At 40.9% G+C, this 26,373-nt stretch overlaps 2 protein-coding genes across 13 annotated transcripts; one reads left to right on the plus strand and one right to left on the minus strand.

The window, feature by feature from the left end:
• Nucleotides 1–158: 158 nt before the first annotated feature.
• Nucleotides 159–9,531, minus strand: LOC124275404 (probable thiopurine S-methyltransferase). 4 transcript variants are annotated; one of them, XM_046710970.1, is made up of 9 exons: nucleotides 9,299–9,531; nucleotides 7,089–7,220; nucleotides 6,589–6,681; nucleotides 4,789–4,918; nucleotides 2,793–2,845; nucleotides 2,269–2,343; nucleotides 1,557–1,642; nucleotides 1,179–1,223; nucleotides 159–766 (listed from the first exon to the last, which is right to left on the minus strand). In XM_046710970.1, exons 2-9 carry the CDS (start codon nucleotides 7,205–7,207, stop codon nucleotides 672–674), a joined length of 696 nt encoding a protein of 231 aa, XP_046566926.1. In that variant the 5' UTR covers nucleotides 7,208–7,220; nucleotides 9,299–9,531; the 3' UTR covers nucleotides 159–671. The 4 variants fall into 4 exon arrangements, with proteins under 4 accessions (XP_046566926.1, XP_046566927.1, XP_046566928.1 ...); XM_046710971.1 differs by lacking the exon at nucleotides 9,299–9,531 and adding an exon at nucleotides 8,584–8,718; XM_046710972.1 differs by lacking the exon at nucleotides 9,299–9,531 and adding an exon at nucleotides 8,482–8,594.
• Nucleotides 740–26,194, plus strand: LOC124275397 (thiopurine S-methyltransferase-like). Of its 9 annotated transcripts, none has more exons than XM_046710949.1 (10): nucleotides 740–826; nucleotides 7,131–7,185; nucleotides 9,762–9,883; nucleotides 10,330–10,422; nucleotides 13,803–13,932; nucleotides 14,206–14,258; nucleotides 14,582–14,656; nucleotides 24,716–24,792; nucleotides 25,144–25,188; nucleotides 25,353–25,660. In XM_046710949.1, exons 3-10 carry the CDS (start codon nucleotides 9,777–9,779, stop codon nucleotides 25,643–25,645), a joined length of 873 nt encoding a protein of 290 aa, XP_046566905.1. In that variant the 5' UTR covers nucleotides 740–826; nucleotides 7,131–7,185; nucleotides 9,762–9,776; the 3' UTR covers nucleotides 25,646–25,660. The 9 variants fall into 9 exon arrangements, with proteins under 9 accessions (XP_046566905.1, XP_046566903.1, XP_046566906.1 ...); XM_046710947.1 differs by having other exon boundaries at nucleotides 756–870; XM_046710950.1 differs by lacking the exon at nucleotides 740–826 and adding an exon at nucleotides 1,582–1,649.
• The last annotated feature ends 179 nt before the right edge of the window (nucleotides 26,195–26,373 follow it).

Consider the following 26,373-nt stretch of genomic DNA (forward strand, 5'->3'; position numbering starts at 1 on the left):
ACTAGCTCAGTGCAAGCAACTGACAATTGTGTTTAAATCAAACGATCAGTTACACGACCAGGATATGTAAAGTTCATCCGAAAATATCGATCAAAACTGCCGAGCAATGCTGTTTTTTCGAATAATGTGAGTGTTTCTCCCGGGATGTATTTTCGTAATTTTTGTCGATTATATTTTTTCAGAGAATAATAATAAGGTTTAGAGGGTCACTGTTGTCAGAAGATTAAGTGTGAATAAGTGTTTTAAAGTGTCTATGTATGTTTTATATATAACATGTGACACACAAATAAAAACAATATGTTCTTCTTCTATGACTCTTAGTTGGGTCACTCATTATTTCGGATGCACTAATGTACAGAAAACGATGGCCTCTCCTCTTATGCCTGACATTTGTTTGGATAACTCTCCCAATGTCGTTGTATACAGGACAGAAATTTTGAAATTATGAATAATGATCTATTTATTCATTGACACACTGATAAAATATCAATCATGAAAAGACCAATATCCCTAACTTATTTTGTCTAGTATATTTATGCATATACGTTAATCAAATGCAGATTTTCCTGCCGTCTGATTTGACCAATCACCACTTTTTTTCAGCGATATCCTTTATCAATAGAATGTCCACGAAACACAACATAAAATGACTTAAAGTGCGTTACAATCAGTCACTTTCTTTGCAGACAATAAAAGTTGAAAGTGAAACCTTCACATTCTTCATTGGGCCGGGTGTCAACTAGCTGCAAACATGGCAGTTCAGACCCTGAAAACATCAACGTAAAAGGACCTAAAGTCCACATTATACAGATTCAGGTGTTCAAATGTGAGCTGAACAAACAATTATTTTCATTAAGGAATATCTTAAAGGTAGGTCATTATATTGAAAGATCTTAAGGAAGAGAGTTTTTATCGATGTCAACTTTTTTCTTATGAATATACACGTTTCGGAGTATATGTTACTCCTTCATCAGATCTTGAACGATCTTACACATCGGTTTGCAATAAGCCTATCTTTGTCATTAAATGCGAAGCTGGGGCGGTTTTATAATCTGTATATTCAACTTTGCACGTTCAAAAGATAATTATGAAAGTGACAAACCAATTTTCACAATTCTAAGACATTTCTGCTAAAGCAGACTGCTGACTCTGTCTGTAACTGACGGCGAACCACTTACCAAACACGCTCTTGATCTCGTCCGGTTCCATGGAATAGGGTGGCCCTGGAACACAGAACTATAAGTTACTATAGCAACTAAACAAATCACAAATTTATCGGGGGATTGTCATTTTCTATTTCACTATTTTTACGATTACGTTTTGATAGATAACATGACAGTGTAATTTTCACATCTAGTTTTCTGATGATTTTGAAAGTCGGGACTTTCGAAAGTCGAAGATATTTGAGGTTCGAATTTGTTTCTGTCGTCGTCTTTTGTTTTGAAAAAAAGACGAAGGAAGTTTCATGATGTGAAGAAATTATTCTCATTATCTATATTTTGGCCATTATACAAATCACATTTGTGTCTAAGGTTTCAACGAGGAATATACTTGACCTTTGAATTTCTTTCTGTCATAATCCATTGTCTCAAAGAAGAAAACACACGTCGGGGATAGCAATGTCCGCCACACAGCTAGATATCTGAAAGGTAAAACGACTTTTTAAAAATATGTTTTTTAGTGACAAATTGTTTCATACAGTTAATACAATGTGGGATCAGACAGAGAGCACAATTATGATTAAGAGTGTCCTTATGTGAGAACTGTGTGCATCGAGATGTCATGACCTTGACCGGACGATTTCGTTCATCGTATTGCCGCAGATTTTTACAGACAAGTGTTGTAAAGGCGTGTAGTTACGAAGAAGAGGAGTAATGCGCGATCGGATGTTGCCTAGACCGGAACAGACGCCATTTTATTATCATATAATGTTAATTATGTATCTCATAACTTTATACGAACACCCAAAACGACCACATGAAATATGATTTAAAATGCTATAAAACGGAGACTCTTTCCAGATTTCTTTTATTCTGCATTCGGAGCACACCATATTGCACATTGTGTGTATAAATCCATATTGACACACTGCTTCCAGTTTCGGATTAGCTGTTTCGCAGCAAGACGACGCGCGGACATCAGGGTTGGGATTGAAAAATTGTACATCTATTTGGGGAACCGAAACCCAAGAGAGGAAGGGCTCTTACGAGAGACATCTGGTAGACGCGTTCATGTAAAAAAAGAACAGAGACGGAATATATGACTTACTTATCCCAGTCACGTTTGTCAAGGGAGACAAATCCGGCGGCATCCCAAATGACGTCAAACTGGCCTTCAAGGTCCCTGTTTGGATAAACTGATGTTGTATTAAGCAAAAATATTGATAACGATGACGATGAATCATTTTGACGACCAGAAATTACAGGAACATCACCCAGAGGGAGTAATATAATTACTACACAATAACAGATACAATCATGGAATACTGGCAACATCAACTATTATTCATCATACATCCTCCCCCCGGCCCTCCACTACTACTACTACTACTACAACTACTACTACTACTACTACTACTACTACTACTACTACTACTACTACTACTACTACTACTATGTACTCTGACTCACTGAGAACAACCTATTTGAGTGGCTTTTGGAAGTTGGATGTACAAGGGGATAGGTCTGTGGATATACAACTTCTTTGTTAAGGTACATGCGACGTTTGGGTGTAGATGCTAAGACCGTTATCAAGCGAGTGAGAGCATATGACATTTTTATTTTACTACTTACCGAGAAAAGGTGAAGAAGTTTCCACAGTAATATTTCAGTTTGCCCGTCTTGCTCTGCACGAAAAGGATAGTACGAACAACATTACAACATACACTAAACGCCAAAAGAAACGTTACCCTCCTACTTTTATAAATTACTGAAAAACTATCAAATATATGTTAGAAGGTATGAGATTATGAGAAAGTTTAATAAAACATCTTTATGCAAATCAGGAAAAAAAATCTGAAATGCATTCATATTTAGGTGAAATGCATCTTTTTCTGAAGAGTTAAATTGTCCTATATTCGTCCATGCCGACAGAAACCAATAACAGTTCTTTTGATGTCCAAAAGAAAGGTTGAAATAATATTCTGCTTTTGGGACTATGATAAACCATTTAAAGTCACCATCTTCTAACTATTAAAACAAGAAACAACTGTTATAGAGTGTAAAATTGTAAAATAATGATTCCTGTGATTTCAGTCTTTTAAATATTTTCTACTTATTTGCATTAGTGAAAACAAGTTAAACGTGTTTTTGATATTGTGAAAAAATGTTTAGGAACATCTAAAATTATCTTTGTCAAAGGTCACATGCAACCAAAAAATCAAACATAATTAAAACACAATTATCACTTATTCATGACATATAATATACATTGCTGGTTATGAAAAAACATATAAACAAAATTATAAGCGGGTGAGTGTGCACTCAAGTGTAACGGCTGGTTCATTTGCATATGCCCTGACGGCTCGTTGTGTGTGTATATATAGAGATGTTGGGTTTTGTAAATACATGCTCATTGTTTGTGTATAACATTTTACAATCAACAGATATCATAACATGTCATGTGTTCAAGTATCACACCTGCCTGTCTGTGTAATTACATAATGTGACAGAGACCGAACTCGGGCCATAAGTCAATGTATTTTGTTTATGGTGAATAGCCTGATTGGTGTTAAGTTCAAATTGCATGTGGTCAGTGAAAGCAGCTGTGTATTGAATATTGTCATTAGCAGACAGGCAGGCAGACACACAGGTGTCAATAAAACAAGACATTGAGTTTTGTCTGTGACAACGACATATCTATATCACAGTTAGAAACTCTGTCAACGCTAAATAATGACATTGCTTTTAAGTATCGAACTGAGAAAGTGACTCGGTAAGAAGAACGTGTGGTGAAATAGACAAATGAAATTATATAAACATTTAATTTACTGTCATAACATATAAAAAGCTCGCGCCTTTGAGATATCAACAAAACATTAGAAAAATAGCTCACACCAAAGCTTTCACCGAGTATTCACCGGACAGCCCGCTTCAACTTGCGCGAATCTATTTCACTGCGCACGTGCTATGAGCGCAGCCCAACTGTTGAAACCAGTTTTCCCCCAGAAAAGTCGGGGGAAAATTAGTGAAACGATTTTCAACTTTATAAGTTGAATTTGCATTTTGGACGATTTATTTCGGTAAGTCCACACCGAAAGGTATCAGAATCTGCAAAGTTGTGTTTTACGCTGCATGTGACCTTTAAGAGTGCATTTAGAGTACTGGGCCTAGATTTTCGAAGCTCTCTTAGCGCTAAGAAAGTCGTAAGTGCCATACATTAACGTTAACTTAACGACTATCTTAGCGCTAAGAGAGCTTCGAAAATCTAGGCCCTTAATGGAATTTAATGGAGTACCAGTAATCTTGTGTTTCGTTATGCACCACAACATTGCTACTCAGTACTATTTTGTAGCAGGTAGAAAAACATTAAAACAAAACTTTTTCAGATAAATACGTCTGTAAATGATTCTAAGACCGTACACCATTGCTGTGGTGCATATCTGCTACGTTTTTCTAAATTATTTCTTACGGTATCGTGCACATATTGTATCCGTACATACGCCGATACGGCCTTTATCTGGAGCCCTGTTAAGCACTGGATTGTCTGGTCCCGACTCGATTATTTACAGCCTACCGCCATAAAGCTGACATATTGCTGCCTGCAGCGTTAAACAACCAACCAGCTTACAGTGAACACCTTCCCCTTGATGCCCGGAACTTCTTCTGTTGTGTACTCCAGCTTCTGTTCCGAGAAGAAGTCCCTGGCAGCTTTCTCTGCGATGTCCACTCCCACAACATAGTGACCTTTGTCCGATAACCTGACATTCAAGTGGAGGTGAAGGTTAGTCTGTATGACGTGAGGGGCGGTGGGGTAGCCTAACGGTTAAAACATGCGCTGGTCACGCCGAAGGCCCCGGTTTAATTCCCACATGGGTACAATGTATGAAGCCCATTTCTGGTGTCTCCTGCCGTGATGTTGCTGGAATATTTCTAAAAGCAGCGTAAAACTCACTCACTCACTCACTCACTCACTCACTCACTCACTCACTCACTCACTCACTCACTCACTCACTACTCACTCACTCACTCACTCACTCACTCACTCACTCACTCACTCACTCACTCACTCACTCACTCACTCTATGACGTGACTGTCCTTAAAATCATCATGGTTGTTACATATGTTTCTCCAATGACAGCCTGTGTTAATAAAAATAAATTGCATTGATTAGATAACTAAGCAATTAATCTTTTGCAAACCGAAAACCAATGACTGTGTCCTGATTGGCTGAAGAGCAGAGTTTGTGCATTACTACGCTGAACGATGTCCAAGATTTACTTATCTATTTATCTATTGCGCAGATGAAAATGAGTGTGTACACGCTACGACGCTGAATTACACAGTGTGCAAACATTTTTTTACGTTTATACCCTGATAGACGGAAACATGTATTGAAGTCAATTTGATAGATGTTGAATAGTTTGCAAGTATGGAAATATAACATTAGAGAAGACAGAACAAGTGTTTTATTCTTCTCCGCGAGTTATGGATCTACCGACCAAAATGAAAACAAATCAGGGATGTATACTCATTTCAGAAAGAGACAGAATGGAATCGTAGGAACAAGCCCTATAATAAGACCATGAAATAAAGTTGTGTACCAGGTTAAATTTACAAATATTTCTTCAAAGGGAACCATGTCTCAATTCCAAAGCTACAAAGAGGTTAAGTATGGGCTGCTACATCTGAGAAGGGAATGTGAATAAAATGGGCGTTAGAGTTCTATTTTTAGTTACAATATACCGGGTCTTTATGAGAGATACCCTGTTGATGGCGTATTGTATTTCTGGTAGGGATGAGGTATCATAGCAACAGTAAGAGATCGATTTTACATAGATATGTCGTTGTACATTCCACCACCCTGCGGATTGTCAAGGAAAGAACTTTAATCTGTTAAATCAATGATTATAGAGTTGACGTTGTTGCATGATGTTGCCTCAGATGACGATGTTGACTTTAGAGGTGAAGGTGAGCTACAGACCTGACTGGCTAAAATGATCGATAATCGGATAATATCGTCGATAGTTAAAATGTTAATGATTATGGGTATGAAAATTGTGTTATCGATAATATCGTACATCGTAAGTTTCAGCTTTCTCACACAACATACAAATTTAGGACTTTATTCACGGTCTGCTGTTTAATTATGTCCAGGACGTTGTTTTGTTAGAAGTCCATGAAAAACATGTCACCGCCCACCAGTGATGTCAAATATGTTGATTTCTTCAGACGTTTTTGGCAGTTTTGCTCAAAGTTACGTCTCCGATATTTATCGATAATCGATCGATGTTTAGTTAACGATTATCGATCTCTATGATGTATATCATTAGCCAACCCAAGCTAGAGTGCATGCTGGGACGGGTGTCTGTCTTACCCACGCTTCAAGGGTAGGACAGAGGGACTGTAACAGAAAAACACAATATTCACCATCTCAAATCCTCAGCTTTTCCACATAGGGTCACGAGTACTTTCTGATTGGTCCTGGAGCCTGTCAGCTGCTCAAAGTGCTTTTTTAAAGACCTGCAAAAATGTTTTATAATATTCTTTAGTAGCTTCAAAAGTTGCACAGAAATGTATCACTTAGAAACACGCTAAAAAAATGCATTTAATAATTCTACAGAATCCTTAAAAACGCTTGAATTGTTGGATTGAATAAATGGATGAATGTTTTTGTTTGTGTGTTATTTACTCCGCACTAGAACTATGTGACAGCGGTCTGTAAATAATCGAGTCAGGACCAGACAGTCTTGTGATCATTAGCATGGGCATAGATCAACGCAACTGGGATACGATGACATGTGTCAACCAAGTCAGCGAGCCTGACCACCCGATCTCATTCGTCGCCTCTTACAACAAGCATGGGTTGTTGAAGGTCAATTCTAACCCGGATCTTCACGGGTAGGATGAATCTTTCGATTATTTCTCACGGGTTAAGTTCAGCTGGGTAATCCATCTCTCCTTCGTTCCAGAAATCGACAACCTGTTTGAGACGTTCATCCGGGTCATCGGGGACCACGTGGAAAGGTTGTGGCTCTGCTTCAGCCATGCTTATAGCTCACCTGTAGCAAACAACAACATCCAGATGCCACGTATATTTACTTAATCCAGCTGAGTTTATCATTAACATGATGAAATTGATGGTTTTGAAAAAGAAATAATGAGTGAGTATGGTTTTACGCCATTTTTAACAGTGTTCCCGCAATATTGCGGCGGGGGACATCAGGAATAGGCTTCACACATTGTAGACATGTGGGGCATCGAACCTGGGTCTTCGGCACCTGGTTGACAATTTTGTAGTACCTCTGCCGACATCGACCACAGTCGTTGAAGTTGAAGAAATACTTTTATATAGTACTAAGACCCCGTCAGAGACAGTACCTACCTTGATGGCAGTTTTTAGCGTTACAAGCCCCTGTGGTTCGCTCGTCACGCCGAAGACCCGGGCTCGATTACCGACATGGGTACAATCATTCTCTTCCCACAGAGGTTACTTGTCATATCTTCCTACGAAGCTGTTCTAATACGGCCATATTTCCCGGGTCTCGTAAAATCCCATAGCGGCCAAAGATCGCAACACGAATTATCTCCCTTCTTTCTATCCAATCAGAACACGTGTTACATCGACTTAGATTCAAATGTGGGGCCACAAATATCCCCCATCTGCCGGGGACTTGTGTTGATGTTACACACAAGACGTTTAATGGCTAGCTTGTCCGTTGTCAACGAGGGCGATGGAGACGCCACTGATCCGCCATAACATGACTGAGTTCTGTCTAGAAGAAACGTTTGCGCATCGCGCAGGGGAAGAGGTTTAGTTTTCTCGAAGTATACGGAAATTACCGAGGCCTTGCGAATGATCACTAAATGTGATTGCCTCCAATCACGAGTCTTGAACGCTTACACGATGAAAGGGCCGTATTAGAACAGAGGTTACGTAGGAAGATATGACAGGAGTAACATCTGAGGGAAGAGAATTGGGTACAATGAGTGAAGCCCATTTCTTGTGTCCGTGATATTGCTGGAATATTGCTAAAATCTTCGTAAAACCATACTCACTCACTGTTTCTTTTTCAAAACCATCAATTCCGTCATGTTAATAAAATTAATTCAGCTAGAATAAAAAAACGTGATATCTAGTATCTAGGTGTCGCTCACTACACACATAGAATAAAGTCAACGTCAAAATTGTTTGAATTTGACTCACCGTTTGTACATAAGCAAGATAATAGTCAGCAGCGCATGGTACATTAAAATCATGCCTATATTTGGAAAAAAATCTAAAATTACGTAAACACACGCTCACTCCAAGTCCTCCTATACCTTTACTGCAGAGTGACCTAGATGCCTTGACCCATATATGTCGTGAATGCCTCCTGGCTCACGCTGCTCTGATCAAGCGAGACGCGACCCCGGTCTAAATACCTGAAGATTTCTCGCGAAGCTTCACTCCACACGAACAGTACACTGGGTAGGTTGCTTGTACAGTGTGCGTACAGTCCACTAATTGATCAGTGCACACTTTACCAACTACCCTAAGGTTTGCCGATCGAAGTCGTCACTGACAATTGAACTAATTTCGTAATATACGACACCGAGACGAGTGTTGATCAATGTAAGGGAGGTAACCATAGGTAATGCACATCTTGAGGGACCTTATCAAAACCTCTGGGCCGAAATTATGGCGTCCAAACATTTGAAGCACCCAACCTCTGCGCCGAAATTATGGCGCCAGTTTATTTGGACCACACAGCCCCTGAACCGAAATAAGGCACCAGAACCTTTTTATCTACGCACATCTGACTCGAATTATGACGTCTGAACAATATAGACCCTGACCTGAAATTGAACCGGATCTTGAACCGGATGAATCACTGAGTCATCCAATCTTTTTAAACATTTACATATAGCAAATTCATGTCACACACCAACTATTTCACCCAACATCTTTTGATATGACCCCTCTCAGTCAACACTGAACGGGTAGTTGAAACAGGCGTTGTGCATGGACCAAGGCTAGGGGTGCTCTAGTTGTGAAGGTAAGTTAATCTAGCGCTGTATTGACTTCAGACCTTTAGCAAAGTAAGATCGCACTAATAGCTAGTCACACTATGCTCCTACGGCACATAGTGTACCCTACCTCACACAGAATCAGTGCACCGAACCACAACTCGCCAGTCTGGAATATCCGTTTACGATGTCAGCCTGTTCACTGTCGTCGATGTCTGTACCGACCTCGCCTATAGACTGCTGCAGAGCCCACAGGTCGCCTGTATATTCTGTTGACATTACGCGTCAGTGGACACACCCCTGTATTCTATGACAAGAGATTCTGCGTGCACATGCAAATGAGAGTACAGCTTCATATGCGAAGTCGGGAATGACGGGAATGGCTGTGATTTCATTGCCAAAAGGGCCCTAGAACTAAATATTGCGATATTTTCGGTATTTCTGCTCACGGGATCCTTGGATTTGACTTGTTCATAACATGACTGTCATATCTCTGTAAATCCTCTCTATACCACAGTCAAAATCAATGTAAATTATAATCCAGGTTTATACCACGAGAAACATACTCAAGTAACTATTGAGTTTTATTTCAGCAATAAATCTGGACGATGTCACAAGAGGATCGTGTTCCTGATACTCCCGATGGTAGGATCAATGATTGGCTGAAAGGCTGGGACCAGGGGCACTGGGACTTCACCTTCACGGAACCCGGCCAGTAGGTATACATAAGGTAAAGGCCGGGCACTGGGACTTGACTAAACAGAGCCTGGCCAGTAGGTATACATAGGGTTGAGTAGGCCGGGCACTGGGACTTCACTAAACAGAGCCCGGACAGGAGATTTACATAGGGTAGAGTAGGTCGGGCATTGGGACTTCACCTACTGGGAGCCCGGCCAGTAGGTATACATTGGGTGGAGTAGGCCGGGCACTGGGGCTTCACCTTCACGGAACCCGGCCAGTAGGTATACATAGGGTATAGGCCGGGCACTGGGACTTGACTAAACAGAGCCTGGCCAGTAGGTACACATGGGGTTGAGTAGGTCGGCACTTGGACTTCACCTACAGGGAGCTCGGCCAGTAGGTAAACATATGGTGGTTCCAAACGACTGGAGTCATAACATTGACACTAAAACATACATTTTCCTGATAATGTCTTTTCAGAAATCTGGCGAAATATTTTGAGAAAGTTACTGACGGACGGAAAGGAATGAAAGTGCTGGTCCCACTCTGTGCGACGACCTTCGACCTCATCTGGTGAGTGTTTATGTCACACATCTGTGGACGTGCAATTCCGACTGTATCACATGCAGAATTTTATGGATCACTAAATATATATTGATAATACATAATTATGACCGGTGGCACCTGTCACAAAAACTTGCAAAGGCGAGCCAACAAAGACGAGAACAGAAGTACTGGTTTGAAATTGCATGAGTCATCACTTTTGTGACTGATGCGACAAATTTGGCGACTAGATTATACTAGTGGATAGGCCCCTGTTCCACCAAGCCGCGACGGGTATACGACCGAGCGCGATCACTGCGACCAGTTCGATCGCAGCCGGTTTTTTTGCGACCGATTTTGACACATTATGAATTTCCAGTTACACCAAGCCAGCTGTGCGATCCCACTACGACCAAAAAGTGTTCACAGGTCATTTTTTGGGCGAGCGAGTTGAGACCAAATTGAGAGCGATACGATCGGTCGTATAGTCGTCGCAATATGGTCATACTGTGGTACGACAGTATTGGCGATTTTACCTGCGAGCAGCCACGACTGGGTTGAGACCAACACGACAGTTTCTGCGACTGACTTGCGACCGATCTGCGACCAACCTGACCAGTGCGACTGTTCGTGCGATCGAGTACGACCGTATCACGACCAATGCGAGTCTATGTGAGTTCTGTACAACCATGGCGACTTTTTGTAAGATCGCATCGAGACCTATACGACCTGACCAAGACTTGTTCGGTATCGGTCACCAAAGTTTAAAAACGGCCGCGACCGACTGAGATCGTGTCATTCTGAGCCTGAACAGCAGACTGAAAACACCTAGTGAAGATGGACACTGAAATGACCCTGGTCCTTGCCTTGCTGTCGGAAACCCACCAACAAATACAGGATATTGGTAATTGCACCTTGTCCATGGTTAGACGCTTTCAGCGAAGGAAAAAGGCGTCGACGGCGTGAAGTTTGCGTACGAGAGTGGCTTACCCCTTCGGAGACACAAGACCACTGCCAGTACTACCACCTTGTCCAGAAGTTGAAGGAAGAGAATCCAACTCAGATCAAGAACTACATGAGGATGCCAGTCGAACTCTTTGACGAAATTCTAGAAAGAGTAGGGCCCATGATAACAGGAGAAGGCACCAATTACAGACCCTCTTTGGAAGCAGGGTTGAAACTCGTACTGACATTTGGACACCTAGCCACCAGTGTCCACTGACCAGTATGCAAACATGGCCTACAGCTACAGGGTCAGCAGGACATCAGTTCAGCGCATGGTTCCCCTAGTTTGCAGAGCTATCATAGAAGCCTACAGAGACGAGGTATTCAAGACACCTACAACAGAGGGAGAGTGGAAGAAGAAGAACCCAACAGTTTGAAGAAAGATAGCAAGTACCTCATGCCATAGCTGCTCCGGATAGTAAACACATCAAAATCCGTGCACCTCCAAAGAGTGGAAGTGACTGCTGGTGTGTCTACAAAAGCTGCTACTCCATTGTTCTGCTGGCACTGGTGGGCCACGACTACGAGTTCCTGTGGGTGAGTACTGGAGGTCTTGGACACCAATCAGATGCCCAAATCTTCAATGCTTCAAGTTTCAAGGAACTCTTGGAGAGTGGTGCACTTGGCATTCCCCCAGCTGAACCTAATGAACCAGCTGACCCTAAATCAGATGATCAATCTAGGAACCTGCCATACTTCATATTGCCCGATGATGATTTTGCGATGAGAACATTCTCATGAAGCCCTGGTCCAAGAGAAATTTGAGCAAAGAAGAACTGATGTAGAACTACCGTATATCAAGGGGAAGACTGGTAGAGACTGCCATCGGCATTATGGCTAACAGATGGAGGTGTCTCATGACTACGTTGCATCAAACCCCTGAAATTGTCCAGACCATGACAGAGTGCTGTATAGTACTTCACAACCTCTTGAGCTTGAGGCACCCAGGCATCCAAGACGTCGAGGTTGACCATGATGACGACAATCATGGACTCGTGTTAGGTTCCTGGAGACGAGGCATCAGTCTCCACGAAGACAACGGTCCTCCTGAAACCACAAACAAGGACCATACAGCTGCCAATACTCAGTGGCTGTACCAAAAAGACTGCTTCAACGACCTAATGAGAGGAGTAGTTGCTTGGCAGGACAGAATGGTGACCCTTACATGCCCACCTCGACGGGAGGACCCAGATATATAATAACATTCCTTGATGTGATGTGATTTGATGTCATGTGAGAACATTCCAGAATGTGGTGTGATATGAAATCTAAACAAACATGTCTTTGTATATTATACAGTATTGTGTATTAAAACTGATTAATCTGTCCTCGTTAATGATTATATCATTAAATATTTAATTCTCTCTTATTGTCTGTCGTTTTCTGAGCGAGATGGGTTTCACAATGTGCCGGGTGTATGCATGATAAGCAAGCACAGGGTGACATCTTTCACTTCTAGTTATACTCAAGAGCCAATTCTCTTTATGACAGCAAGCATGATCTCTTAATTCAAGGATTTCACATAAATCAGAAGAAAAGGAAGGCATGATTTCTGAGTGAACTTCTTTATTGGGAATAACACCACCTTTCGGAGTATTGCCTTACTCCTTCATCAGGTGATTGTCTTAATATTTCCCCTCCTTCACCTGATAAAGGAGTTAGGACATACTCTGAAAGTGGTGTTATATTATTCCCAATTCAGCTCACATGCAGACATGTTGCTTTTTGTTAAATATTCCACTTGTAAATGATTTAAGCCGTATTATACCAAATAAACAACCCATCTGTCATGAAAAAGAAGACAAAGATGTGTTGAAGCTTATAATAATTTAATCAAGAAATAATGTCCATATTCAAAAGAAAACAAATAATCACATGTGTACAACGCTCCCATGAAACAATTTTAAAGAAAAGAGTCACTTTGGGCGAGTGAGCGCGATCAAGTTGCGTGTGCATGCAACCGACATGCGACCGCTCCAGGGCCCCACTGCGACCGATGTGAGCAAACTGAGACCGAAATAGCGAGTGACCCATCGGTCGCAAACGACGATCTCAGTGCGAGTGTGCACGAGTGAATGCGACCGAGAGACAAACATCGGTCGCACTGGGGTCGCAAGCTCGGTATAACGGTGGTATTAGGCTCGCTGACTTGGTTGACACATGTCATCGTATCCCACTTGCCTAGATCGATGCTCATGCTGTTGATCACTGGATTGTCTGGTTCAGACTTTGTTATTTTTAGACCGCCGCCACATAGCTGCAATACTCCTCAGTGCGGCGTAAAACAAACAAAAACCAAAATTGTCACCTGGCACGTATCCCTCCTGAGGTACGATCTTGGATTCGAACCGGCGAGCTCACCGGATATTCTCGGATTTTGCTGACAATTTCCATTTTGTGTGTAGGTTCTGTGAGCGAGGACACACTGTGGTTGGCGCTGATCTGGCCGAGAGCGCCGCACAGCGGATCTTCAAGCAGTACAAGCAGAAACCTATCATTGAAGACGCCCCCAGTATCAACGGAAAACTGTACAAGGTATTTGCCTTATTTGCGTATATTTAGGGCGTACACGGCGAAACCTGCACGTGCTTGCTCCGCGTTGCTTGCTTGTATATAAGGTCAACATGACCCAATGCGAGCATATTTGCAAGGTTTGCTTGTATTTAGGTCAACATGACCCAATGCGAGCATATTTGCAAGGTTTGCTTATATAAGGTAATCTAGATCCAAATAGTTATCAAACACGGAGACAAAACTGATATATGCTATGAAGTCAGTTGGTATCCATCTTGTTTCATTTCCCCACAGAATGCAAGTGGTAACTTCAAGTTCTACGTGGGGAACTTCTTTCGTTTTAATGAGTAAGTATGTTCAGACACTACGTTTAGTGATTTATCTCAGTTTTTAGAACTGAAAACAGCATGTGACTATATGTGGTTCTTTCTGTCGTTCCACCAGTAATGAAGCACACTGTAAGTGTTTTAGTACATTTCCCTCAGAAACGCCACCTACAACAAAACGCCCGGATTGTTACAGTGTGTTTGAACTTTGACAATAACAGCATACGCAGGGTTTTGTTGTGAATCTTACAGTTACCCCAGTAGCACGCTGAGGTTGTTTTACTGCATCTTCCCCAGAATCTCCACCTACAACAGCACACTAAGATGGCTATATTGTGTTCCAGGAATCTCGAGGGGAAGTTTGACTTTGTCTGGGACGCTGGAGCCATGTGTGCTGTAGATGAAAGGGACAGAGACGAGTAGGTTGAACCAATCAGTAGGGGATTTCTATCCCAAACTAGTTTAAAAATGTAGTCTTTCCAAAGCAATAAAACATTTTACAGTTGTACTTAGCGTCTGAGCGCGCATGCAGTATGTAGACAGATACAAATTCACCTTTGTGATGACTTACAATCTAGGTACATGAAAGCTATCAGGGGAGTTATGGGGCCCAAGTGTATCACAAATTACTGACAGTATGAAGGTAGATACAGATTCACCTTTGTGATGGCTTGTATTCCAGGTACATGAAAGTTATGAGGGGAGTTATGGGGCTCAAGTGTATCACAAATTACTAACAGTATGAAGATAGATACAGATTCACCTTTGTGATGGCTTGTAATCCCAGGTACATGAAAGCTATCAGTATGAAGGAGTTCATGGGGTATTCCCATGAAAGTGTTATCACAAATTACTAACAGTATGAAGATAGATACAGATTCACCTTTGTGATGGCTTGTATTCCAGGTACATGAAAGCTATGAGGGGAGTTATGGGGCCCAAGTGTATCACAAATTACTAACAGTATGAAGATAGATACAGATTCACCTTTGTGATGGCTTGTATTCCAGGTACATGAAAGCTATCAGGGGAGTTATGGGGCCCAAGTGTATCACAAATTACTAACAGTATGAAGATAGATACAGATTCACCTTTGTGATGGCTTGTATTCCAGGTACATGAAAGCTATCAGGGAGTTATGGGGCCCAAGTGTATCACAAATTACTAACAGTATGAAGATAGATACAGATTCACCTTTGTGATGGCTTGTATTCCAGGTACATGAAAGCTATCAGGGGAGTTATGGGGCCCAAGTGTATCACAAATTACTAACAGTATATGAAGATAGATACAGATTCACCTTTGTGATGACTTACAATCTAGGTACATGAAAGCTATAGAGGGGAGTTATGGGGCTCAAGTGTATCACAAATTACTAACAGTATGAAGATAGATACAGATTCACCTTTGTGATGGCTTGTATTCCAGGTACATAGTTATCCAGGTACATGAAAGCTATCATAGAAAGCTATCAGGGAGTTATGGGGCTCAAGTGTATCACAAATTACTAACAGTATGAAGATAGATACAGATTCACCTTTGTGATGGCTTGTATTCCAGGTACATGAAAGCTATCAGGGGAGTTATGGGGCTCAAGTGTATCACAAATTACTAACAGTATGAAGATAGATACAGATTCACCTTTGTGATGGCTTGTATTCCAGGTACATGAAAGCTATCAGGGGAGTTATGGGGCCCAAGTGTATCACAAATTACTAACAGTATGAAGATAGACACAGATTCACCTTTGTGATGGCTTGTATTCCAGGTACATGAAAGCTATTCAGGGGAGTTATGGGGGCCCAAGTGTATCACAAATTACTAACAGTATGAAGATAGATACAGATTCACCTTTGTGATGGCTTGTATTCCAGGTACATGAAAGCTATCAGGGGAGTTATGGGGCCCAAGTGTATCACAAATTACTAACAGTATGAAGATAGATACAGATTCACCTTTGTGATGGCTTGTATTCCAGGTACATGAAAGCTATGAGGGGAGTTATGGGGCTCAAGTGTATCACAAATTACTAACAGTATGAAGATAGATACAGATTCACCTTTGTGATGGCTTGTATTCCAGGTACATGAAAGCTATCAGGGGAGTTATGGGGCCCAAGTGTATCACAAATTACTAACAGTATGAAGATAGATACAGATTCACCTTTGTGATGGCTTGTATTCCAGGTACATGAAAGCTATCAGAGAGTTATGGGGCTCAAGTGTATCACAAATTACTAACAGTATGAAGATAGATACAGATTCACCTTTGTGATGGCTTGTATTCCAGGTACATGAAAGCTATCAGGGGAGTTATGGGGCCCAAGTGTATCACAAATTACTAACAGTATGAAGAAGATAGACACAGATTCACCTTTGTGATGGCTTGTATTCCAGGTACATGAAAGCTATCAGGGGAGTCATGGGGCCCAAGTGTATCACAAATTACTAACAGTATGAAGATAGATACAGATTCACCTTTGTGATGACTTACAATCTAGGTACATGAAAGCTATGAGGGGAGTTATGGGGCTCAAGTGTATCACAAATTACTAACAGTATGAAGATAGATACAGATTCACCTTTGTGATGACTTACAATCTAGGTACATGAAAGCTGTCAGGGGAGTTATGGGGCTCAAGTGTATCACAAATTACTAACAGTATGAAGATAGATACAGATTCACCTTTGTGATGGCTTGTATTCCAGGTACATGAAAGCTATGAGAGAAGTTATGGGGCTCAAGTGTATCACAAATTACTAACAGTATGAAGATAGATACAGATTCACCTTTGTGATGGCTTGTATTCCAGGTACATGAAAGCTATCAGGGGAGTTATGGGGCTCAAGTGTATCACAAATTACTAACAGTATGAAGATAGATACAGATTCACCTTTGTAATGGCTTGTATTCCAGGTACATGAAAGCTATCAGGGGAGTTATGGGGCCCAAGTGTATCACAAATTACTAACAGTATGAAGATAGACACAGATTCACCTTTGTGATGGCTTGTAATCCAGGTACATGAAAGCTATCAGGGGAGTCATGGGGCCCAAGTGTATCACAAATTACTAACAGTATGAAGATAGATACAGATTCACCTTTGTGATGGCTTACAATCTAGGTACATGAAAGCTATGAGGGGAGTTATGGGGCTCAAGTGTATCACAAATTACTAACAGTATGAAGATAGATACAGATTCACCTCTGTGATGGCTTGTATTCCAGGTACATGAAAGCTTTGAGAGAAGTTATGGGGCTCAAGTGTATCACAAATTACTAACAGTATGAAGATAGATACAGATTCACCTTTGTGATGGCTTGTATTCCAGGTACATGAAAGCTATCAGGGGAGCTATGGGGCCCAAGTGTATCACAAATTACTAACAGTATGAAGATAGATACAGATTCACCTTTGTGATGGCTTGTATTCCAGGTACATGAAAGCTATGAGAGAAGTTATGGGGCTCAAGTGTATCACAAATTACTAACAGTATGAAGATAGATACAGATTCACCTTTGTGATGGCTTGTATTCCAGGTACATGAAAGCTATCAGGGGAGTTATGGGGCTCAAGTGTATCACAAATTACTAACAGTATGAAGATAGATACAGATTCACCTTTGTAATGACTTGTATTCCAGGTACATGAAAGCTATCAGGGGAGTTATGGGGCCCAAGTGTATCACAAATTACTAACAGTATGAAGATAGACACAGATTCACCTTTGTGATGGCTTGTAATCCAGGTACATGAAAGCTATCAGGAGTCATGGGGCCCAAGTGTACCACAAATTACTAACAGTATGAAGATAGATACAGATTCACCTTTGTGATGGCTTACAATCTAGGTACATGAAAGCTATGAGGGGAGTTATGGGGCTCAAGTGTATCACAAATTACTAACAGTATGAAGATAGATACAGATTCACCTCTGTGATGGCTTGTATTCCAGGTACATGAAAGCTTTGAGAGAAGTTATGGGGCTCAAGTGTATCACAAATTACTAACAGTATGAAGATAGATACAGATTCACCTTTGTGATGGCTTGTATTCCAGGTACATGAAAGCTATCAGGGGAGTTATGGGGCCCAAGTGTATCACAAATTACTAACAGTATGAAGATAGACACAGATTCACCTTTGTGATGGCTTGTATTCCAGGTACATGAAAGCTGTCAGGGGAGTCATGGGGCCCAAGTGTATCACAAATTACTAACAGTATGAAGATAGATACAGATTCACCTTTGTGATGACTTACAATCTAGGTACATGAAAGCTATGAGGGGAGTTATGGGGCTCAAGTGTATCACAAATTACTAACAGTATGAAGATAGATACAGATTCACCTTTGTGATGACTTACAATCTAGGTACATGAAAGCTGTCAGGGGAGTTATGGGGCTCAAGTGTATCACAAATTACTAACAGTATGAAGATAGATACAGATTCACCTTTGTGATGGCTTGTATTCCAGGTACATGAAAGCTATCAGGGGAGTTATGGGGCCCAAGTGTATCACAAATTACTAACAGTATGAAGATAGATACAGATTCACCTTTGTGATGGCTTGTATTCCAGGTACATGAAAGCTATGAGAGAAGTCATGGGGCCCAAGTGTATCACAAATTACTAACAGTATGAAGATAGATACAGATTCACCTTTGTGATGGCTTGTATTCCAGGTACATGAAAGCTATGAGGGGAGTTATGGGGCCCAAGTGTATCACAAATTACTAACAGTATGAAGATAGATACAGATTCACCTTTGTGATGGCTTGTATTCCAGGTACATGAAAGCTATCAGGGGAGTTATGGGGCCCAAGTGTATCACAAATTACTGACAGTATGAAGGTAGATACAGATTCACCTTTGTGATGGCTTGTATTCCAGGTACATGAAAGCTATGAGAGAAGTTATGGGGCTCAAGTGTATCACAAATTACTAACAGTATGAAGATAGATACAGATTCACCTTTGTGATGGCTTGTATTCCAGGTACATGAAAGCTATCAGGGGAGTTATGGGGCCCAAGTGTATCACAAATTACTAACAGTATGAAGATAGACACAGATTCACCTTTGTGATGGCTTGTATTCCAGCTACATGAAAGCTATCAGGGGAGTCATGGGGCCCAAGTGTATCACAAATTACTAACAGTATGAAGATAGATACAGATTCACCTTTGTGATGACTTACAATCTAGGTACATGAAAGCTATCAGGGGAGTTATGGGGCTCAAGTGTATCACAAATTACTAACAGTATGAAGATAAATACAGATTCACCTTTGTGATGACTTACAATCTAGGTACATGAAAGCTGTCAGGGGAGTTATGGGGCTCAAGTGTATCACAAATTACTAACAGTATGAAGATAGATACAGATTCACCTTTGTGATGGCTTGTATTCCAGGTACATGAAAGCTATCAGGGGAGTTATGGGGCTCAAGTGTATCACAAATTACTAACAGTATGAAGATAGATACAGATTCACCTTTGTGATGGCTTGTATTCCAGGTACATGAAAGCTATCAGGGGAGTTATGGGGCCCAAGTGTATCACAAATTACTAACAGTATGAAGATAGACACAGATTCACCTTTGTGATGGCTTGTATTCCAGGTACATGAAAGCTATTAGGGGAGTCATGGGGCCCAAGTGTATCACAAATTACTGACAGTATGAAGGTAGATACAGATTCACCTTTGTGATGGCTTGTATTCCAGGTACATGAAAACTATCATGGGGCCCAAGTGTATCACAAATTACTAACAGTATGAAGATAGATACAGATTCACCTTTGTGATGGCTTGTATTCCAGGTACATGAAAGCTATGAGGGGAGTTATGGGGCCCAAGTGTATCACAAATTACTAACAGTATGAAGATAGATACAGATTCACCTTTGTGATGGCTTGTATTCCAGGTACATGAAAGCTATCAGGGGAGTTATGGGGCCCAAGTGTATCACAAATTACTGACAGTATGAAGGTAGATACAGATTCACCTTTGTGATGGCTTGTATTCCAGGTACATGAAAGCTATGAGAGAAGTTATGGGGCTCAGGTGTATCACAAATTACTAACAGTATGAAGATAGATACAGATTCACCTTTGTGATGGCTTGTATTCCAGGTACATGAAAGCTATCAGGGAGTTATGGGGCCCAAGTGTATCACAAATTACTAACAGTATGAAGATAGACACAGATTCACCTTTGTGATGGCTTGTATTCCAGCTACATGAAAGCTATCAGGGGAGTCATGGGGCCCAAGTGTATCACAAATTACTAACAGTATGAAGATAGATACAGATTCACCTTTGTGATGACTTACAATCTAGGTACATGAAAGCTATGAGGGGAGTTATGGGGCTCAAGTGTATCACAAATTACTAACAGTATGAAGATAGATACAGATTCACCTTTGTGATGACTTACAATCTAGGTACATGAAAGCTGTCAGGGGAGTTATGGGGCTCAAGTGTATCACAAATTACTAACAGTATGAAGATAGATACAGATTCACCTTTGTGATGGCTTGTATTCCAGGTACATGAAAGCTATCAGGGGAGTTATGGGGCTCAAGTGTATCACAAATTACTAACAGTATGAAGATAGATACAGATTCACCTTTGTGATGGCTTGTATTCCAGGTACATGAAAGCTATCAGGGGAGTTATGGGGCCCAAGTGTATCACAAATTACTAACAGTATGAAGATAGACACAGATTCACCTTTGTGATGGCTTGTATTCCAGGTACATGAAAGCTATTAGGGGAGTCATGGGGCCCAAGTGTATCACAAATTACTGACAGTATGAAGGTAGATACAGATTCACCTTTGTGATGGCTTGTATTCCAGGTACATGAAAACTATCATGGGGCCCAAGTGTATCACAAATTACTAACAGTATGAAGATAGATACAGATTCACCTTTGTGATGGCTTGTATTCCAGGTACATGAAAGCTATGAGGGGAGTTATGGGGCCCAAGTGTATCACAAATTACTAACAGTATGAAGATAGATACAGATTCACCTTTGTGATGGCTTGTATTCCAGGTACATGAAAGCTATCAGGGGAGTTATGGGGCCCAAGTGTATCACAAATTACTGACAGTATGAAGGTAGATACAGATTCACCTTTGTGATGGCTTGTATTCCAGGTACATGAAAGTTATGAGGGGAGTTATGGGGCTCAAGTGTATCACAAATTACTAACAGTATGAAGGTAGATACAGATTCACCTTTGTGATGGCTTGTAATCCAGGTACATGAAAGCTATCAGGGGAGTCATGGGGCCCAAGTGTATCACAAATTACTAACAGTATGAAGATAGATACAGATTCACCTTTGTGATGGCTTGTATTCCAGGTGCATGAAAGCTATGAGAGAAGTTATGGGGCTCAGGTGTATCACAAATTACTAACAGTATGAAGATAGATACAGATTCACCTTTGTGATGGCTTGTATTCCAGGTACATGAAAGCTATCAGGGGAGTTATGGGGCCCAAGTGTATCACAAATTACTAACAGTATGAAGATAGACACAGATTCACCTTTGTGATGGCTTGTATTCCAGGTACATGAAAGCTATCAGGGGAGTCATGGGGCCCAAGTGTATCACAAATTACTAACAGTATGAAGATAGATACAGATTCACCTTTGTGATGGCTTGTATTCCAGGTACATGAAAGCTATGAGAGAAGTTATGGGGCTCAAGTGTATCACAAATTACTAACAGTATGAAGATAGATACAGATTCACCTTTGTGATGGCTCGTATTCCAGGTACATGAAAGCTATCAGGGGAGTTATGGGGCTCAAGTGTATCACAAATTACTAACAGTATGAAGATAGACACAGATTCACCTTTGTGATGGCTTGTATTCCAGGTACATGAAAGCTATCAGGGGAGTTATGGGGCCCAAGTGTATCACAAATTACTAACAGTATGAAGATAGACACAGATTCACCTTTGTGATGGCTTGTATTCCAGCTACATGAAAGCTATCAGGGGAGTCATGGGGCCCAAGTGTATCACAAATTACTAACAGTATGAAGATAGATACAGATTCACCTTTGTGATGACTTACAATCTAGGTACATGAAAGCTATGAGGGGAGTTATGGGGCTCAAGTGTATCACAAATTACTAACAGTATGAAGATAGATACAGATTCACCTTTGTGATGACTTACAATCTAGGTACATGAAAGCTGTCAGGGGAGTTATGGGGCTCAAGTGTATCACAAATTACTAACAGTATGAAGATAGATACAGATTCACCCCTGTGATGGCTTGTATTCCAGGTACATGAAAGCTTTGAGAGAAGTTATGGGGCTGAAGTGTATCACAAATTACTAACAGTATGAAGATAGATACAGATTCACCTTTGTGATGGCTTGTATTCCAGGTACATGAAAGCTATGAGGGGAGTTATGGAGCTCAAGTGTATCACAAATTACTAACAGTATGAAGATAGATACAGATTCACCTTTGTGATGACTTACAATCTAGGTACATGAAAGCTGTCAGGGGAGTTATGGGGCTCAAGTGTATCACAAATTACTAACAGTATGAAGATAGATACAGATTCACCTTTGTGATGGCTTGTATTCCAGGTACATGAAAGCTATCAGGGGAGTTATGGGGCCCAAGTGTATCACAAATTACTAACAGTATGAAGATAGATACAGATTCACCTTTGTGATGGCTTGTATTCCAGGTACATGAAAGCTATGAGAGAAGTTATGGGGCTCAAGTGTATCACAAATTACTAACAGTATGAAGATAGATACAGATTCACCTTTGTGATGGCTTGTATTCCAGGTACATGAAAGCTATCAGGGGAGTTATGGGGCTCAAGTGTATCACAAATTACTAACAGTATGAAGATAGATACAGATTCACCTTTGTAATGGCTTGTATTCCAGGTACATGAAAGCTATCAGGGGAGTTATGGGGCCCAAGTGTATCACAAATTACTAACAGTATGAAGATAGACACAGATTCACCTTTGTGATGGCTTGTAATCCAGGTACATGAAAGCTATCAGGGGAGTCATGGGGCCCAAGTGTACCACAAATTACTAACAGTATGAAGATAGATACAGATTCACCTTTGTGATGGCTTACAATCTAGGTACATGAAAGCTATGAGGGGAGTTATGGGGCTCAAGTGTATCACAAATTACTAACAGTATGAAGATAGATACAGATTCACCCCTGTGATGGCTTGTATTCCAGGTACATGAAAGCTTTGAGAGAAGTTATGGGGCTGAAGTGTATCACAAATTACTAACAGTATGAAGATAGATACAGATTCACCTTTGTGATGGCTTGTATTCCAGGTACATGAAAGCTATCAGGGGAGTTATGGGGCCCAAGTGTATCACAAATTACTAACAGTATGAAGATAGATACAGATTCACCTTTGTGATGACTTACAATCTAGGTACATGAAAGCTATGAGAGAAGTTATGGGGCTCAAGTGTATCACAAATTACTAACAGTATGAAGATAGATACAGATTCACCTTTGTGATGGCTTGTATTCCAGGTACATGAAAGCTATCAGGGGAGTTATGGGGCTCAAGTGTATCACAAATTACTAACAGTATGAAGATAGATACAGATTCACCTTTGTGATGGCTTGTATTCCAGGTACATGAAAGCTATCAGGGGAGTTATGGGGCCTAAGTGTATCACAAATTACTAACAGTATGAAGATAGACACAGATTCACCTTTGTGATGGCTTGTATTCCAGGTACATGAAAGCTATTAGGGGAGTCATGGGGCCCAAGTGTATCACAAATTACTGACAGTATGAAGGTAGATACAGATTCACCTTTGTGATGGCTTGTATTCCAGGTACATGAAAACTATCATGGGGCCCAAGTGTATCACAAATTACTAACAGTATGAAGATAGATACAGATTCACCTTTGTGATGGCTTGTATTCCAGGTACATGAAAGCTATGAGGGGAGTTATGGGGCCCAAGTGTATCACAAATTACTAACAGTATGAAGATAGATACAGATTCACCTTTGTGATGGCTTGTATTCCAGGTACATGAAAGCTATCAGGGGAGTTATGGGGCCCAAGTGTATCACAAATTACTAACAGTATGAAGATAGACACAGATTCACCTTTGTGATGGCTTGTATTCCAGGTACATGAAAGCTATGAGGGGAGTCATGGGGCCCAAGTGTATCACAAATTACTGACAGTATGAAGATAGATACAGATTCACCTTTCTGATGACTTACAATCTAGGTACATGAAAGCTGTCAGGGGAGTTATGGGGCCCAAGTGTATCACAAATTACTAACAGTATGAAGATAGATACAGATTCACCTTTGTGATGACTTACAATCTAGGTACATGGAAGCTGTCAGGGGAGTTATGGGGCCCAAGTGTATCACAAATTACTAACAGTATGAAGATAGACACAGATTCACCTTTGTGATGGCTTGTATTCCAGGTACATGAAAGCTGTCAGGGGAGTTATGGGGCCCAAGTGTATCACAATGCTGGAGTTTCCCAAGAAAGGAGGTTCAGGTAAAAGGGCCTGTCCGTAACAGGTTTCAATTCCATGGGCTGTTGAAATCCTTATCCTCTTGACCAGTCACTGACCATATACACTTAAGAATGACGAGGGCAGAATTTGGCAGCATTTTACAAAGTAAAAGCTCTGTTATACTTATCGTATTGCTTTGAAACGATTGTTATCATGCCACTTCTTGTTTCGGGCATATTACACAGCCAGTTTCAGAACACCCAAGGTACATTCTAGATCTAACTAGTATAAATAGACTAACATATATATTTTGAAAGTTTCACAAAGAAAACAAGTGACTGTGTTCTGAATGTAACTGATGGTCTTACAGACATATGTGTCCTTCATTGCAGGGGCTCCCTATCACTTCAGTGAAGGACAGTTGAAGGAATTATACGGTAAATCCCTTTCCATACGATTGTGTTGCAATAGTAACACCGGATCCATTCGTCTAAGGCGTTGTTATTCGCAAAGTAGAGTTGCGTTTCTTAAGCGTGCCCGAATCATTTGATCATGGGTTCGAATCCGAGGTTGCCATGACTTTTTCTTTGCATCTACTCAGTGCTTGTGGGTATTGACAAAGCGGCATTCTATAAAAGACCTGCTTCGCCTCCGTCTGTCCCACTACACAAAGCCGACAAGCTATTCAAAACGTGTCCAGCACGTTTTATGTCAGGTCCTGACATCACTGTTTGTGATATGTCCGTTCTAGGGTTGGCTATCCATATAGATCGTAGAGATCGAAAATCGTTACTAAATATCGATCGATTATCGATGAATATCGGAGACGTAATTTTCAGCAAAAATGCCCCAAAAAAGTCTGAAGGTAATCACCATATTCCACAGTCATTTTAGCCGGCCCTACTCTGTACACATCACTTCTTTATTAGGAATATGTCTTACACTGCCTTCATCATCGTTATTACCGATTAAACTGCATATGTGTGACTCCATATATTGTATCACAACATCAGTGTTTCGGTGAGTATTGCATCAGGGTGCTTGTATCACAGTGTGAATGCCAGATTCGTCTGTGTCAATGGTGTTTATCAGGCAGCCTGCTCGTTGTTTTATCACAGGCGACATTTGCGACGTGGAGTATCTGGACGAGTACGTGTACGACTTCACCGAGGCCCACGGTGGTGACACTGACAAAGACGCGATGCCACAGGACTTCACAGAATATGATGTGAAGGTTAGTCTACAGACCTACTGTCTGCGGAAGAGGAACTGACTGGAATGGCAGTTTACCTGCTTTCATCTTATGATGCACTTTGATACCGGGAACTGTTGCCAACAGTATATGCATATCATCTGTGTTGGGCAAATTAGGTGGCATACCATAGTAAGTGATAGAAATGTGATATGGTTTGGTAATAAAACGTGACAAGACATAATGTTCAATTCTCTTTTTCTGAGAAGAGGCTTGAGGTTACACCACACCAAATCAGGATCCGTAGCTTAACAAGCACTCAGTGCAGACTGAATATTCTGACAGTTGTGACTGGGTGATTTTTTGTAAGAGTTTTATGTTTTCTAAAGGTACACTCATCCAGTAATTATAGCTGGCCATATTTATTAAT

The sequence above is a fragment of the Haliotis rubra genome, unplaced genomic scaffold (assembly GCF_003918875.1).
Source record: "Haliotis rubra isolate DU_JTF1 unplaced genomic scaffold, ASM391887v1 Scf2, whole genome shotgun sequence".
Classification (NCBI taxonomy): domain Eukaryota; kingdom Metazoa; phylum Mollusca; class Gastropoda; order Lepetellida; family Haliotidae; genus Haliotis; species Haliotis rubra.